We start from the raw sequence: 13,639 nt of genomic DNA on the forward strand, positions 1-13,639 counted from the left end.
GTATAAAGCGTTTTTGTACTTATTTGCTGCGCTTAGCTTTTAAATAGTTTTTCTGAGAAAACCTAGCGTAGTTTTCGCGTCTCGTATTTCAGTGAGTGTTTCTTGATTATCAGAGTAGCTCATCAGAAGATTATCTTGGGAATTTGTCACCGTATAGAGTAGGGTAAACATAGTCATGTGTAGGGACTGTGGTTGTTGTGAGCGGACGCAAGGAGAATTGGCCACTCTTCGGGGGCAGGTGGAGGCTTTGTCTGTTAGGCTCATCGAGCTCGAGGCGCAGGCGTCGGCTCGTAGTGGCGTTGGGGCAACTGTGGTGAGACCTATGCCTACTTCGGTGGCCTTGGAATCACATGGAACCCCTGATGTCGCTGCGTCTTCCGGCAGTGAGCATCTTACCGGTCAGCCATCACTCCAGGGTGAATGGCGGACAGTGGTGGGCTCGCGCGTGCCTGGCCGAAAGGCGAAGGTGGGATCTGGCCGCGTGGCAGGTGCCTTACCCCTTTCCAACAGGTACGGGGTGCTTCCTAGTGGTGATGACATCGTTTCCGAGCCACCACAGGATGCCTCGCCTGTTGGGCCAGTGGCCGATTCTCCGGCAAGGTCCCGACAGTCACAGAGGGCGGGCCTATTAGTTATAGGGAGCTCCAACGTTAGGCGGGTTATGGAGCCCCTCAGGAAAATAGCGGGTAGGTCGGGGAAGAATGCCAGTGTGCACTCGGTGTGCTTGCCGGGGGGTCTCGTCCGTAATGTGGAGGAGGCCCTTCCGGCAGCTATTGAACGCACTGGGTGTGACCGGCTGCAGATAGTAGCACATGTCGGAACGAATGACGCCTGCCGCTTGGGTTCTGAGGCCATCCTTGGTTCCTTCCGGCGGCTGGCTGATTTGGTGAAGACAACCAGCATCGCACGCGGAGTGCAAGCTGAGCTTAATATCTGCAGCATAGTGCCCAGAGTCGATCGCGGTCCTCTGGTTTGGAGCCGTGTGGAGGGTCTAAACCAGAGGCTCAGACGACTCTGCGACTATAATGGTTGCAAATTCATCGACCTCCGTTATTGGGTGGAGAACTGTAGGGCCCCCCTAGACAGGTCAGGCGTGCACTACACACCGGAAGCAGCTACTAGGGTAGCAGAGTACGGTACGTGTGGCGTGCACACGGGGGTTTTTTAGGTTAGAGGGACCCCCCCTTGGGCGAAACGATAAAATACCTGACGGCTTACCAGAGAGGACATTATCATCGTTGATAAAGAACGTCCGTCCTCAGAGACCAAAAACAGGAAAAGTTAACGTAATATTGGTAAACTGCAGGAGTATCCAGGGCAAGGTTCCTGAATTAGTATCTCTTATTGAAGGAAATAGTGCGCATATAGTATTAGGAACGGAAAGTTGGTTAAAACCGGAAGTGAACAGTAACGAAATCCTAGACACAGAATGGAATATATACCGCAAGGATAGGATAAACGCCAATGGTGGAGGAGTATTTATAGCAGTAAAGAATTCAATAATATCCAGTGAAGTTATTAGCGAATGCGAATGTGAAATAATCTGGGTTAAGTTAAGTATCAAAGGTGGGTCAGATATGATAGTCGGATGCTTCTATAGACCACCTGCATCAGCAACCGTAGTAGTTGAGCGCCTCAGAGAGAACCTGCAGAACGTCGTGAAGAAGTTTCGTGATCATACTATTGTAATAGGGGGAGACTTCAATCTACCAGGTATAGAATGGGATAGTCACACAATCAGAACTGGAGCCAGGGACAGAGACTCTTGTGACATTATCCTGACTGCCTTGTCCGAGAATTACTTCGAGCAGATAGTTAGAGAACCAACTCGTGAAGCTAACGTTTTAGACCTCATAGCAACAAATAGACCGGAACTTTTCGACTCCGTGAATGTAGAAGAGGGTATCAGTGATCATAAGTCAGTGGTTGCATCAATGACTACAAGTGTAATAAGAAATGCCAAGAAAGGAAGGAAAATATATTTGCTTAACAAGAGTGATAGGGCACAAATCGCAGAATACCTGAGTGACCACCATCAAACGTTCATTTCTGAGGAAGAGGATGTGGAACAAAAATGGAAAAAATTCAGAAACATCGTCCAGTACGCCTTAGATAAGTTCGTACCGTCTAAGGTCCAAAGCGAGGGGAAAGATCCACCGTGGTATAACAATCATGTACGAAAAGTACTACGGAAACAAAGAAAGCTTCATCATAGGTTTAAGAGTAGTCGAATCATAGCTGATAAGGAAAAGCTGAACGAAGCGAAAAAGAGCGTAAAGAGAGCAATGAGAGAAGCATTCAACGAATTCGAACATAAAACATTGGCAAACAATCTAAACAAGAACCCTAAAAAGTTTTGGTCATATGTAAAATCGGTAAGCGGATCTAAATCCCCTATTCAGTCACTCGTTGACCACGATGGCACCGAAACAGAGGACGACCGAAGAAAGGCAGAAATACTGAATTCAGTGTTCCGAAACTGTTTCACTGCGGAAAATCGTAACACGGTCCCTGACTTCAGTCGTCGCACGGACGCCAAAATGGAAAATATTGAAATAAACGATATCGGAATTGAAAAACAACTGCTATCACTTAGTAGCGGAAAAGCATCCGGACCAGACGAGATACCCTTAAGATTCTACAGTGATTATGCTAAAGAACTTGCCCCCTTTCTATCAGCAATTTATCGTAGATCGCTGGAAGAACGTAAAGTACCTAGCGACTGGAAGAAAGCGCAGGTCGTTCCCATTTTCAAGAAGGGTCATAAATCAGATGCGAATAATTATAGGCCTATTTCGCTTACGTCAATCTGTTGTAGAATAATGGAACATGTTTTGTGTTCTCGTATTATGACGTTCTTAGATAATACAAATCTCCTTCATCATAACCAACATGGATTCCGCAAACAGAGATCATGTGAAACTCAGCTCGCCCTATTTGCCCAAGAAATTCACAGTGCCGTAGACACTGGCGAGCAGATTGATGCCGTATTCCTGGACTTCAGGAAGGCATTTGATACGGTTCCGCACTTACGTTTAGTGAAAAAAATAAGAGCTTACGGAATATCGGACCAGGTTTGTGATTGGATTCAGGATTTCCTAGAAGAAAGAACACAACATGTCATTCTTAACGGTTCAAAATCTGCAGATGTAGAGGTAATTTCGGGAGTACCACAGGGAAGCGTGATAGGACCTTTATTGTTTACAATATACATAAATGACTTAGTTGACAACATCGGTAGCTCCGTGAGGCTATTTGCAGATGACACGGTTGTCTACAAGAAAGTAGCAACATCAGAAGACTCGTACGTACTCCAGGAGGACCTGCAGAGGATTAATGCATGGTGCGACAGCTGGCAGCTTTCCCTAAACGTAGATAAATGTAATATAATGCGCATACATAGGGGCAGAAATCCATTCCAGTACGATTATGCCATAGGTGGTAAATCATTGGAAGCGGTAACGACCGTAAAATACTTAGGAGTTACTATCCGGAGCGATCTGAAGTGGAATGATCACATAAAACAAATAGTGGGAAAAGCAGGCGCCAGGTTGAGATTCATAGGAAGAATTCTAAGAAAATGTGACTCATCGACGAAAGAAGTAGCTTACAAAACGCTTGTTCGTCCGATTCTTGAGTATTGCTCATCAGTATGGGACCCTTACCAGGTTGGATTAATAGAAGAGATAGACATGATCCAGCGAAAAGCAGCGCGATTCGTCATGGGGACATTTAGTCAGCGCGAGAGCGTTACGGAGATGCTGAACAAGCTCCAGTGGCGGACACTTCAAGAAAGGCGTTACGCAATACGGAGAGGTTTATTATCGAAATTACGAGAGAGCACATTCCGGGAAGAGATGGGCAACATATTACTACCGCCCACATATATCTCGCGTAATGATCACAACGAAAAGATCCGAGAAATTAGAGCAAATACGGAGACTTACAAGCAGTCGTTCTTCCCACGCACAATTCGTGAATGGAACAGGGAAGGGGGGATCAGATAGTGGTACAATAAGTACCCTCCGCCACACACCGTAAGGTGGCTCGCGGAGTATAGATGTAGATGTAGATGTAGATAAGAGGGTGTTTCACCTGTCTTTTACATATTGCTCACCAGATGGAAGACTTGTGTCACGGCTGATTCTTCCAAGGCTATCACTAATTCTAACGGAATGTTGTCTATTCCTGGGGCCTTCTTTCGACTTGGGTATTTTAGTGCACGTCAGATTCTTCACGCGGTATCATATCTCCCATCTCATCTCCATCTACGTCCTCTTTCATTTCCATAGTATTTCCGTCAAGTATATCTCCCTTGTATAGACCCTCTACACACTCCTTCCACCTTTCTGTTTTTCCTTCTCTGCTTATCACTGGTTTTCCATCTACTTTGAAACACTTAAAATCCAATAAAAGATTAAAGCGTCAAGATTATAAACAAACAGCTTTGTTTCAAAGGTCATTGAAAGCCACTGGCTCTTCATACAGTTTAACAAAGAAATGGCTCTGAGCACTATGGGACTTAACATCTATGGTCATCAGTCCCCTAGAACTTAGAACTACTTAATCCTAACTAACCTAAGGACATCACACAACTCCCAGCCATCACGAGGCAGAGAAAATCCCTGACCCAGCCGGGAATCGAACCCGGGAAACCGGGCGTGGGAAACAGTTTAACAAATTCAATTAATTAATCAACAATGAAACACACTATTGTCGAGCCTTTCCAGCACCTTGAACTACCAAACCGCGCTCTTGATAAATCCCCCTGGCGGACATTTAGACGCTGTAGCATAAAAGAAGTTCTACCTTTAAATTTCCTATAAAAACAGAACTATCCTATAATTCCCTCCTTTGTGCATGTGAATTATTCAGTCGAAAAGTGAATATAAAATAATTTCAACGCTAACCCTAATACTGACCACAAAAATATTCACACTTAAACTCTGTAATGAGAACGGTACACGAAAAGCTCAGAAGCGCAGTATTATTTTAAGGGAAGCTCCAATGTGCTACCCAAAGCAGTCTAAATTACTAACATTTCAGTGCAGATTGTTTAAAACAACTGTTGTTGGAAGAATGAAGATCAATATATTTAGCTACAACTCAAAAGTTGTGTTAAGCCATATCAGTCACAAATTTGGTAAGACGCTTAACCTGATACTCCCAGCTGCGATAGATGTGGCAGAAGAACTTTCCCACATCAGAAGTCTCGCACCTCTATAACACACAGCCACGTATTAGCGACAGACACACAACGCGCCGTATTGCGGAACACCACAGTCTTCAGCCAGCGGGTTCCCGGGTTCGATTCCCGGCGGGGTCAGGGATTTTCTCTGCCTCGTGATGACTGGGTGTTGTGTGATGTCCTTAGGTTAGTTAGGTTTAAGTAGTCCTCAGTTCTAGGGGCCTGATGACCATAGATGTTAAGTCCCATAGTGCTCGGAACCATTTGTATCTTCAGCCAGCGAGCCTATGTAAACAAACCACGAAATCTTCGTGTTGTTAGCTCGGCCGTGTGCTTGTTGACATGGGCGACACTACTAGTACAGTTTACAGCTGACTTCCTCCTACTAGTGTAATCTCCACAGTAAATGTTTACTGAGGTGTCGCCTCACACACTGCCGTCGCTAACCGGTCATGTTCACTTCCTTGTAAAGCCGTCCTCACACGGGACGTGACTGCTAACGTTGACGTGGACGCGCACGTGAAACCCACCTGATTGGACATGTTAGTTAACGTGATTTGCGACTGTATCGCTCTCCAGGTGCAGCTGTCCATTAAATCTGGCTCCGAAACCACACAGTTTGTTCACGAAAGAGGACGCGCGTAAAATTGCTGCGTTAGCTCAGTTAAAACACAACATTTCCTCCCTTGTCCACAAGCTAGTCATGTTGTTCTGTCTGTGGCGTGCATAAATAAAAACTCAAACACGTTATAAGACAAAAAGAAAGTTACATATCCAGTGAGTAAGAACATCAGCTAGTAAAACCTCACAAAAATGGACATTATCACTCCTGAGAGAAAGCGCACTTATAATTAGGTAATATCGAACACTACAGAACATATGTTTACTAATTTATTAAGAAATTCATACGGCCTTTCAGAAATGCAGAGGTGGGGAAAACTGAATTCAAAAAGACGCGAATCAGCTACACTTCAATTACTATTAGTTTTCCCGTCTTAAGCCTATAACAATTAATGGAAGAGAATTTTGTACCAGACTCGTTCCGCTATTATTTACAAACTAACTTCTTTGCTCATTCTGCAAATTGGATGTTTGTGTTTGAACATTTTTATTTGTTTAGGATTAAAACTACTTGTTCCCTTTTTGTTAGCATACGAAATAAACTTCGCTGCACATTTACACAAGACAGTTTTTGCTTTTTTGCACTTTTTCTTACCTAGTACATATGTTTCTTTCGGCCTCAACCTCTGGTTACAGAAAGGGAAGAAGCAGTGATTTGGAGAATATGTAAACAAGAGGCAGAAACACTGTAAGTAAATTGCACATCAACTTTATAAGCAAATTGCTATTTTTAATCTAAAGCAACCACAAATGTACAAACAGAAATGAATACAGAAGACACTTTGTAAATAAAAGGGGAACTCGTCTGAGGTAAAATTCTCTTTAATTAAATGCGGTAAGCATACGACGGAGAAACCAATAATAACTGATTTTAACAGCTGCTGCAGAAGATGGCCATGGTAGCAAATAGCTACTCGTCGTTTCCCAGTTCGGTATCTCTACCAGCTACACTACGCTGAACTTCGACGACTAGTTGCCTGCTATATTAGTTACGATCTTCTGAAGGCCTTGTCTAATCACGGATATGTTATTAACTGAGCTTTAAATATAAGAAAAACGTACCATGAACGAGAAGTTTTTCATGAATCTCCAAATTGCCGTAGCCTCAGAACGGCGTGCTTTCATAACATTCGAGTTGTAACACGAAAATAGCTAGAGGTGAACATTTATTAACCACCTGTATAACATTTCCCGGAAATGTATTATACCAAATCGTCCTAATAACAGCGCCTTTTCGACAGATCCTCAGTCTGATGGTGCTTAGCAAATAGCATGTGTTCATAGAGTGGAGGTTATCGCATGAAACCTACCAAATTTGGGCTTCAGCTGAAAAAGACAAATACACCGTGGCGTCTCGCAATTTCTGCTCGTGAGGTTGAGAGAGTTCTTACCAATTAATGGTTCATCCTTTTGTAACACATATCCGAAATATCGCAGGACTTATTTTGTGTGTCTCACTAGGAAGTGGCTCCTCTAAGTGAAATAACACGATGTGACAAAACAGCTCCGGATCAACGTTAGCTCTTCCATGTGAGGACGGCTTTCCATCCGTCTCCGCGCATGGAATTTATGTTACTTTGCCGCATGCAGGGTCAATGACGAGCCGTCGACAGTCACAGCTCGATTAACTCATGTGAGACTACGATTGATAGCTAATAATCTGTAATTAACCTAATTTTTTATTATTATCGAGTTGAGTCTCTATGAACCACGTGGTAACAACCAAATTCATTTTAGTGTCTAGGTCTTGTTCATGTTCTAGCTTTGATTTCCTGCCAGTATCTTCTGAGCCCACATGAAGTGCCTGTTTATGCCATTTTAAAAGCTTGGTAGTTGTTCACGTTGTTCACCAACCTTCTAAAGTTGTTCCTGTCAGCAATTTCTCTTACTGAGATACCAATCTACCTAAGATCTGTTACACATTTTTCGAACGATCTTCTTAGATTGGATAAAACTCTATTTTCTTTTAGTTAGTCTGTCACCGTCCATCCTACATCTACATCTACATCTACATTTATACTCCGCAAGCCACCCAACGGTGTGTGGCGGAGGGCACTTTACGTGCCACTGTCATTACCTCCTTTTCCTGTTCCAGTCGCGTGTGGTTCGCGGGAAGAACGACTGTCTGAAAGCATCCGTGCGTGCTCTAATCTCTCTAATTTTAGATTCGTGATCTCCTCGGGAGGTATAAGTAGGGGGAAGCAATATATTCGATACCTCATCCAGAAACGCACCCTCTCGAAACCTGGCGAGCAAGCTACACCGCGATGCAGAGCGCCTCTCTTGCAGAGTCTGCCACTTGAGTTTGTTAAACATCTCCGTAACGCTATCAAGGTTACCAAATAACCCTGTGACGAAACGCGCCGCTCTTCTTTGGATTTTCCCTATCTCCTCCGTCAACCCGATCTGGTACGGATCCCACACTGATGAGCAATACTCAAGTATAGGTCGAACGAGTGTTTTGTAAGCCGCCTCCTTTGTTGATGGACTACATTTTCTAAGCACTCTCCCAAAGAATCTCAACCTGGTACCCGCCTTACCAACAATTAATTTTATATGATCATCCCACTTCAAATCGTTCCGCACGCATACTCCCAGATATTTTACAGAAGTAACTGCTACCAGTGTTTGTTCCGCTATCATATAATCATACAATAAAGGATCCTTCTTTCTATGTATTCGCAATACATTACATTTGTCTATGTTAAGGGTCAGTTGCCACTCCCTGCACCAAGTGCCTATCCGCTGCAGATCTTCCTGCATTTCGCTACAATTTTCTAATGCTGCAACTTCTCTGTATACTACAGCATCATCCGCGAAATGGCGCATGGAACTTCCGACACTATCTACTAGGTCATTTATATATATTGTGAAAACCAATGGTCCCATAACACTCCCCTGTGGCACGCCAGAGGTTACTTTAACGTCTGTAGACGTCTCTCCTTTGATAACAACATGCTGTGTTCCGTTTGCTAAAAACTCTTCAATCCAGCCACACACCTGGTCTGATATTCCGTAGGCTCTTACTTTGTTTATCAGGCGACAGTGCGGATCTGTATCGAACGCCTTCCGGTAGTCAAGAAAAATAGCATCTACCTGGGAGCCTGTATCTAATATTTTCTGGGTCTCATGAACAAATAAAGCGAGTTGGGTCTCACACGATCGCTGTTTCCGAAATCCATGTTGATTCCAACATAGTAGATTCTGGGTTTCCAAAAACGACATGCTACTCGAGCAAAAAACATGTTCAAAAATTCTACAACAGATCGACGTCAGAGATATAGGTCTATAGTTTTGCGCATCTGCTCGACGACCCTTCTTGAAGACTGGGACTACCTGTGCTCTTTTCCAATCATTTGGAACCTTCCGTTCCTCTAGAGACTTGCGGTACACGGCTGTTAGAAGGGGGGCAAGTTCTTTCGCGTACTCTGTGTAGAATCGAATTGATATACCGTCAGGTCCAGTGGACTTTCCTCTGTTGAGTGATTCCAGTTGCTTTTCTATTCCTTGAACACTTATTTCGATGTCAGCCATTTTTTCGTTTGTGCGAGGATTTAGAGAAGGAACTGCAGTGCGGTCTTCCTCTGTGAAACAGCTTTGGAAAAAGGTGTTTAGTATTTCAGCTTTACGCGTGTCATCCTCTGTTTCAATGCCATCATCATCCCGGAGTGTCTGGATATGCTGTTTCGAGCCACTTACTGATTTAACGTAAGACCAGAACTTCCTAGGATTTTCTGTCAAGTCGGTACATAGAATTTTACTTTCGAATTCACTGAACGCTTCACGCATAGCCCTCCTTAAGCTAACTTTGACATCGTTTAGCTTCTGTTTGTCTGAGAGGTTTTGGCTGCGTTTAAACTTGGAGTGAAGCTCTCTTTGCTTTCGCAGTAGTTTCCTAACTTTGTTGTTGTACCACGGTGGGTTTTTCCCGTCCCTCACAGTTTTACTCGGCACGTACCTGTCTAAAACGCATTTTACGATTGCCTTGAACTTTTTCCATAAACACTCAACATTGTCAGTGTCGGAACAGAAATTTTCGTTTTGATCTGTTAGGTAGTCTGAAATCTGCCTTCTATTACTCTTGCTAAACAGATAAACCTTCCTCCCTTTTTTTATATTCCTATTAACTTCCATATTCAGGGATGCTGAAACGGCCTTATGATCACTGATTCCCTGTTCTGCACATACAGAGTCGAAAAGTTCGGGTCTGTTTGTTATCAGTAGGTCCAAGATGTTCACGAGTCGGTTCTCTGTTTAATTGCTCGAGGTAATTTTCGGATAGTGCACTCAGTATAATGTCACTCGATGCTCTGTCCCTACCACCCGTCCTAAACATCTGAGTGTCGCAGTATATATCCGGTAAATTGAAATCTCCACCTAAGACTATAACATGCTGAGAAAATTTATGTGAAATGTATTCCAGATTTTCTCTCAGTTGTTCTGCCACTAATACTGCTGAGTCGGGAGGTCGGTAAAAGGAGCTAATTATTAACGTAGCTCGGTTGTTGAGTGTAACCTCCACCTATAATAATTCACAGGAACTATCCACTTCTACTTCACTACAGGATAAACTACTACTAACAGCGACGAACACTCCACCACCGGTTGCATGCAATCTATCCTTTCTAAACACCGTCTGTACCTTTGTAAAATTTTCGGCAGAATTTATCTCTGGCTTCAGCCAGCTTTCTGTACCTATAACGATTTCAGCTTCGGTGCTTTCTATCAGCGCTTGAAGTTCCGGTACTTTACTAACGCAGCTTCGACAGTTTACAATTACAATACCGATTGCTGCTTGGTCCCCGTATGTCCTGACTTTGCCCCGCACCCGTTGAGGCTGTTGCCCTTTCTGTACTTGTCCAAGGCCATCTAACCTAAAAAACCGCCCAGCCCACGCCACACAACCCCTGCTACCCGTGTAGCCGCTTGTTGCGTGTAGTGGACTCCTGACCTATCCAGCGGAACCCGAAACCCCACCACCCTATGGCGCAAGTCGAGGAATCTGCAGCCCACACGGTCGCAGAACCGTCTCAGCCTCTGATTCAGACCTGCCACTCGGCTCTCTACCAAAGGTCCGCAGTCAGTCCTGTCGACGATGCTGCAGATGGTGAGCTCTGCTTTCATCCCGCTAGCGAGACTGGCAGTCTTCACCAAATCAGATAGCCGCCGAAAGCCAGAGAGGATTTCCTCCGATCCATAGCGACACACATCATTGGTGCCGACATGAGCGACCACCTGCAGATGGGTGCACCCTGTACCCTTCATGGCAGCCGGAAGGACCCTTTCCACATCTGGAATGACTCCCCCCGGTATGCACACGGAGTGCACATTGGTTTTCTTCCCCTCTCTTTCTGCCAAATCCCTAAGGGGCCCCATTACGCGCCTGACGTTGGAGCTCCCAACTACCAGTAAGGCCACCCTCTGCGACCGCCCGGATCTTGCAGACTGAGGGGCAACCTCTGGAACAGGACAAGCAGCCATGTCAGGCCGAAGATCAGTATCAGCCTGAGACAGAGCCTGAAACCGGTTCGTCAGACAAACTGGAGAGGCCTTCCGTTCAGCCCTCCGGAATGTCTTTCGCCCCCTGCCACACCTTGAGACGATCTCCCACTCTACCACAGGTGAGGGATCAGCCTCAATGCGGGCAGTATCCTGGGCAACCACATTCGTAGTCCGATCGGGGGATGCGTGGGACGAGCTGGCCGTCCCCGACAAACCCCCATCCGGACCCTCACAGTGATGCCCATTGGCAACAGCCTCAAGCTGTGTGACCGAAACCGACACTGCCTGAAGCTGGGCGCGAAGGGATGCCAACTCAGCCTGCATCCGAACACAGCAGTTGCAGTCCCTATCTATGCTAAAAACTGTTGTGCAAAGAATGTCTGAACTAATCTACAGAGAGCGCAAACAAATCGATACAAAATTTAAACGGTTATTAAAATACAAGATTGCCTAGTAAATGCAGTAATGCTGCTACTTGCGCACTGCTGACACACTGCTCGGCGGAGGAAGGAGACTATGCGATTTTACACTATTCAGGTACTAAAACGCAATGCTACAACTCTCAAATACTGTAATACGCTCGAAATTTATGAATTAAACAATGCAAGTACCAAAAACACGCAAAGAAATTAAGAATTAAAATATATAACAGATGAGTGAGCTAGGAGTGTACGACTTGCTGCTGCAGCTGCTTATCCAACGGCGGCGGGGAGCACACTGACTGTGACCAACCGACACCGGCCGTTCAAAACAAAAACAGAAGACAGATGACTACGCGAATTTACACTATTCAGGTACTAAAACGCGATGCTACAACTCTCAAATACTATAATACGCCAGAAATTTATGAATTAAACAATGCAAGTATCAAAAACACGCAAAGAAATTAAGAATTAAACTATGTAACAAATGAGTGAGCCAGGAGTATACGACTTGCAGCTGCAGGTGCTTATCCAGCGGCGGCAGGGAGCACATGAGATGACCATAAAATAACAATCATCTCTTCTTAATGGATGCTGCGGTAGGTTCTGTCTTGCTGTACAAGTCCTCATTTGCTCTCAATCGCCATTGTCCATCAACCCATCTATTACCTAGGATATCCTGCGCTCTCGCTTTTCCAGCCACTCAGCTTGACCTTGTCTATTCATGGTCAAAGTTTCGGACACATATAAGCCCTCAGGTTTTACAACTGTATTATAATATCGGAACTTGGTCCCTATACTCATAGACTTTTTGTTATAAGTATTCTTTGTCAGTCGGCATGACTGGTCTAACTTCCTCATCCTGGCATTTATTACTTCTTCTTCTAATCCATTCTCCTGGATGATTTCACCGAGGTACCTGAAATTCTTAACTCGTCCGATTTTTCCCAGATTGGTGATCATCCATTCAGGTCCATCACAGATGTTCGTCATATATTTTGTCTTTTGAATAGAGATCTGAAGTATATCTTTTCCAGCAATTTCTGACAGCCTATTGATTTTGTTGACTGCTGCCTCTATGTTGTCAGCAAAAATGGGCAGGTCATCCGCAAAGGCCAACCAGTCAACGTAAACCCCTTTGTTCTTAGGACTGAATCTGAACCGCTTCATTTGTTACTTCTTGGGCTAACAACTTTCTCCACTCTTGAATGACCTTTCGCAAGACGAAGTTGAAAATTATCATAATTATAATGTGACGATAGCAATTTTTCACCTCTGGAGAGAGTGGTATTACAAGGGCAACCACATACTGAAAATGTAGATCAGTCGACGAAAGACGTTATACGCAGCAACGCTATATTGTCTTTGCAGATCGCTCTGCATAATGAAGTACGCCAAGATGGGCGAGGTGACGAGGAGGATGCTGTGCGCCGTGGCGGCGCCGGAGGCGGGGGCGGCGTGCAGCGTCGATCCCGGCGGCCCCCTCGTGGCGAACGGTCGACTCATCGGCGTCGTATCGTGGGCCACCGGCTGCGTGTCCGCCGGACACCCCGGTGTCTACGCCGACGTTTCGGAGATGGCCGACTGGGTGCTCGAGTACGTCCGCAACTACGACTCTGCCTGAAAGCACCACCCATGCCTGTACCGCATCAACTACCATCTCAGATGTCTCTCACTTGTCAATTTTCCGTCCCATTACCATGCAGTCCACATCCTGTGCCTTATTCTACACCTCGTAACTGTCCACGATTTATGTGTCGAATGGATATTACCACAACAACTGTATTGCGGCAGTGCGCTATTTAAGAGTACTTACCTTCATTTCAGTCGATAAGACTCATTGACGAGGTTGTGACGTGGATCTATGCATGTGATTACCTCATTCATTGTTGTGTCGAGAACCGAT

General features: G+C 44.9%; 1 protein-coding gene across 1 annotated transcript in view; it reads left to right on the top strand.

Moving 5' to 3' along the window:
• The window catches only part of LOC126413148 (trypsin alpha-3-like), a 158,253-nt gene extending 144,896 nt beyond the window's left edge, over positions 1-13,357 (top strand). Inside the window, exon 5 of the mRNA XM_050083042.1 lies at positions 13,198-13,357. Within this exon, the coding sequence (XP_049938999.1) occupies positions 13,198-13,357 (160 nt within the window). The remainder of the gene's footprint in view (positions 1-13,197) is intronic.
• The last annotated feature ends 282 nt before the right edge of the window (positions 13,358-13,639 follow it).

This window comes from Schistocerca serialis, chromosome 7 (genome assembly GCF_023864345.2).
Source record: "Schistocerca serialis cubense isolate TAMUIC-IGC-003099 chromosome 7, iqSchSeri2.2, whole genome shotgun sequence".
NCBI classification, from domain to species: Eukaryota; Metazoa; Arthropoda; class Insecta; order Orthoptera; family Acrididae; genus Schistocerca; species Schistocerca serialis.